At 38.1% G+C, this 4,913-nt stretch overlaps 1 protein-coding gene across 1 annotated transcript in view; it reads right to left on the bottom strand.

Annotated features, from left to right (window-relative positions):
* Positions 1-4,913, bottom strand: part of Dlg1 (discs large MAGUK scaffold protein 1) — a 234,933-nt gene that overhangs the window by 91,010 nt on the left and 139,010 nt on the right. The window contains exon 7 of the mRNA XM_004644568.2: positions 3,210-3,263. Coding sequence (XP_004644625.1) covers positions 3,210-3,263 — 54 coding nt within the window. The remainder of the gene's footprint in view (positions 1-3,209; positions 3,264-4,913) is intronic.

Here is a 4,913-nt window from a genome sequence, read left to right as displayed (position 1 = left end):
AAAAGACATGTAATGTGTACTTTTTTTGAGAAACATCTTTTCAGGTCTTTTGCTCATTTTAAAATTAGGATATTTATCTTCTTATGTAGTTTGGTTATTTCTGCTTGTCAGAGTCATGGCTTGCATGTACCTGTCGCTATGCTCTGATAATTACTTCCTTTGTTGAACAAAGGGTTCCTGCAGTGTTGTTTGCCTATTTCTGCTCTTAGGGCCATATCTAAAATATCTGTGCTCAGCTCAGCAATAACAAAATTTCTCCCATCTTCTTTAACAATTTTGTAATTTTAGTTCTTAACATTTAAATCCTTAACCGACTTTAGATGATGGCTACATATGAGGTAACACAAAATCCAATTTCCTTCTTTCAAAATATGGATGGTTAATTTTTCAAACATCATTCATTAAAGAGACTATCCTTTCCCACTGTGTGATCTTAACATCTTTGTTGAAGATCAGTTGACTAAATATAGGGACTTCTGGGTTCTCCATTTGGTTTCAATGATCTCTGTGTCTGTTTTTGTCCAAGTAAGATGCTGTTTCTTTTTTTCTTTTTCACTTATGTATTTGGTATACAGTCTCACTACGCAGCTCAGACTCATAGTGATCCTCCTGATTTTAGCCACCCCAGTGCTGGAATTACAGGTGTGGGCCACCTTGCCTGGACTCGGTCAGGGGCTCAGCATGCCCTGGGGGTGGTGCTGGTGTGGCATGTGGGACCAGGGATTGAACCAGGCACTTAGTCCACTGAACTATCTCGCAGCCCAGATGCTGTTTTGCTTCTACTGTAAATTTGTAGAAGATTTTAGATCAGGTAGTTCACAATTGATTTGGAGTCTTTTGTGATTTCATATTAATTTCAGAAGTATACTTTCTATTTATTTTTCTTTTTTTTAAAGATGTAGTTGGTTGCTATAGGGTCTCACTATGCAGCTCAGACTCATAGTGATCTTTCAGTTTTCAGCCTCCCCAGTGCTGGGATTACAGGCATACACCAATATGTTTGGATTCTGTGGCTGGCTCAGCCCTCCCTAGGGACAGGGCTGGCATGGCATGTGGTGATGGGGATCAAACCATAGTCCCTGCGCTTGCCTAAGTCTGCCTAAGCAGGTGCTTTAGTCTGCTGAGCTATCTTGCTGGCCTGTGTATTTTCTATTTCTGAGAAAAAATAATTGGTATTTTGATAGGAATTAAAATGAATCTGTAGATTGCTTTGGGCAGCATGGACAGCTTAATAATATTTAATTTTCAGTAAGTGAATACAAGATGTCTTTATTTTGTATCTTCAGTCTTTTCCATGAGTGTTTTATGGTTTCCATTGTGTAGATCTTTTACTTCTTTGGTCCAATTTATTTAAGCTAAGCATCTTACCAGTTTATTTTAGGAGCTGCTATGAATGGCTTAGAATGAAAGAGGAGACATTACAACTAAAGACACAGAAATACAAAGAATCATGTCTTTTATATGCCAAAAAATTGGTAAGGCAGCCTAGAAGAAATGGATAAATTACTGAAAACATAAACCTAACAAATCTAAATTATACATAAAAACTCTCACCAGAGCAATAGTAACACATCAACAATATGACTGAAATTGTTAATTTACAGTGTCAACTTCGTTTAAAATGTAAATGGAATACCTCTTCATTCCGTGTAACTCCAATTCCATGGCATCAAACTCATTTCCCATGGGAAAATGTAAAAAGACATTTATTGCATCATGGTAATATTACCTCTGAGATCCTGTCTCTTCAGCAACATACTGATAATACTTTTGTAAAACAATTGTCAGAACTGTCTGGCACTGATCTGTTACAAACCATCTCGAATGGCACTGAAAACCTTAATCCTTTTCATGTTACTCCATAGTTTAGTGGAAGTGTAATGGTGATTTGTCTATTTTGTCTCTGTACTATTTGTATATCCTGCTTAGCCTGGCAATGAGGATGAGTCCCGCAAAAAGCCATGGACCAAAAATCTGCAGTCCTTGCTCTGATGCTGCAAAAACTTTCAGCATAAAAACAAAGCGGGGAATTGTAGAAATACAGATTTGAGACAAAAGCCTAATGTCCCAAGAGAGCAGGGAACAATACAGAGACCAGGGAGAGCTGCTCTCTGTCACTTGTAAATGCCTGGCAAGCTGGGACACAAGGCTGCAGACAGCAACCTTTCCTGCAGGTGTCCTGTTCTTTGATCCCTTGCTTGGGATGTTAGCGGCTAGCATTTGTGTGAACCTAGTGTTAGGGAAATGTTGGATGTTAACAGAGATAGTATTTTGCATTCACTTAAGTAATTATGCACATTCCTTAGCCTGCCTTTACCACTCAATAAATGTGAGATGCTTCTGAGGCTCTGGGCTCACTTTGAGAGAGTCTAATCTCAGTGAGACCTCTGAAGCTACATAAAAAAAAAAAAAAAACAAAACAAGATCGAGGAATTTTATTTGTATTTTAGGGAAGGGTCTACAGGGTGTTCAGGGTCTCACTATTAGATGGGACTTGTAGTGATCCTCCTGTTTACAGTCTCCCAAGAGCTGGGATTACAGGTATGCCACCACAACCAGCCTCAATTGCTGTTTCAGCTTACCCTGGGGGCGGGGCCCGCAAGGCAGGCAGGCCCAGGGACCTCCTCCCAACCCCCAGCTATTTGTTCTTTAACTACAAAGATATTTTCCTTTTTCTTTTGTACCAGGAATTGAACTCAGGCACGCACTGTGCCTATGAGCTAAATCCTCAGGCCAGGTATTTTCCTTTGAGGTGAAAAATGTTAATTATTCCTTCTCTTTTGGTTACTCATCTTTAAAACAATGAGAACTTTTTTAAAAAGTAAATTTAATCAATTTAAAAATACAAAATTATAAATTATTTTAACATACACATCTATTTACTAAAAATGTAGTTACTCAATTAGACTTTTACAAGGATTGAATATATATTATTATAAAACTACTGGTCAGAGAAAAGCCTTTACTTAAAGTTAACTGCCAAAATTTCAAAATTAAACCATAAATTTCTAACTCAATATTTTTTTGCATGAATATAAAAAAAGGAACTCAAACAGGATAGTACTGCTTCATTTACTAAAGTAATTGCAGGTATGGTATATAGTGAAAGTATACCTTAAGTATTAGAAAAAATCATGGTGTGATCTTTTTTATCAAAAATGAATCAGGAAAGGCAGAATTATTACATGTGGACAGGAATTGAAACTTACATAAGTTGGTGTATCCAAGCTATCTGTGTTGACCAAGACTGGAGGAGGATTTGCCTTTAAAGAAAGAATTGTAAATGTGTTAGGTTAACAAGAAAATAAAAATATGCATGTTAACAGTTTCTGGCACCAAGTAAAAAAATAGATATAATCAGGTACATTAGATATGCTCTTGAGGAGTAAACTGCTAATTCTGCTAAAAGAGATGAAAGTTTAACTTAGAAGTGATTCATATGTAGTGATAGTAAAAAAAAACTTTAGTAACAAATGAGAAATCACAGAAAACTCATATAATTCCCTTCAGAACTATTTCCTCTGTATATGTAAGATTACAAAAGTACTAAGAATAGGAGGTGGAGAAAGACTGTGTGAGCCCAGGAAGTTGAGGACAGGGTAGATAACACAGTGAGATCCTGTCTCAAAATGAAAAAGTACTAATTCAGTCAGGATTTTGAAGACTATAAATATCCCTTAAATAAACTTTAGGAGATCTGCTTAAAAATAATTCTCAACTTACACATAAAAGCTGAAAGGGACAAAACAACAACATTATAACTGAAAAAAAGTTTTCTTCTAAATGTGTGTTTTAAAAAGGCAGCTAGAGGCCCAGAGCGCAGGCCCTGCGAGTGAGTGAGACTGCCCAGGCCGCTGGATCCTGAATAGACCCAGAGCATAGGCCCGGCAAGTGAGTGAGACGACCAGGGGCCCACCAGATCCTGAGTAGATCCAGAGCGCAGGCCCAGCGTGTGAGTGAGACCCCCAGGGCCCGCGCGCAGATCCTCATTCGACCCAGAGTGCAGGCCCAGTGAGGAACCCTTCAGCAGAACTCCCTGAAAAGAGGCTAGAGGCAAGACCCACCCAGCTGATTCAGGAGCAGAACATCTTGCCAGAGTGACACAAAGAGTTCAACTCTAACAGCTGCAGTAGAAAGAAGTGGAGCACAGCAGCCAGATCCAAACAACATCCACCTGGAGGAATCTGTACTTCATAGATCCGGATCTGGTGCTAAGGTAATAACTCTATCTAAGCTCTATACCAAAGGTCAGAAGACAGTGGTATACAAAATGACAAAGAGAAGGAACAAAACGCAGTCTCAGGCCCTGAGTCCACCCTGTAAATTGCAGAAGACACTAGCACTGAGGAAACTGGAAGTCACACACCAGATATCTCTGAAATAATAGCGTTGTAAGTAAAGAAACAACTGCAGAAAGGTATAGAAGAAATCAGATCGGAAATAATCTTGGAACTAAAAAATATAGTGCTAACTATAATCAAAGAAGTACTAAGTGCTTCTAAAGAATACACTGATAAAAAAATAGAGTAGAATATAAAAATGATGGAACCCCTGAATAAGCAATTTAGGAAAGAAATAGAACGTATGAAACAGATTCAAAGTGATATACAGGAAATTAAAACCTCAATGACAAGCTGGCAAAACCGTTTGAGGGAAAGTGAAAACAGACTTTCTGACCTTAAAGACACCATTGCAGCTAGTGAAAAAGAAAAGATCTCTTTAAGACAACTGGGATGCAGGAAAAAATAATTCAATACCTGCAAGATGATGCAAAGATAAACAATGTGAGACTAATAAGCATCAATGAGAAGGAAGGAGTCAACACAAATGATATAAAAAGAATATGGGCAGAAGTAATAGCAGAAAACTTCCCAAATATGGGGCAACAATCTGACATTCACGCAACCAAAGAA

The sequence above is a fragment of the Octodon degus genome, unplaced genomic scaffold (genome assembly GCF_000260255.1).
Source record: "Octodon degus isolate 3935 unplaced genomic scaffold, OctDeg1.0 scaffold00203, whole genome shotgun sequence".
NCBI lineage: Eukaryota > Metazoa > Chordata > Mammalia > Rodentia > Octodontidae > Octodon > Octodon degus.
Note: the sequence above shows the minus strand (reverse complement) of the source record. Positions and strands in the feature narration are given on the sequence as shown.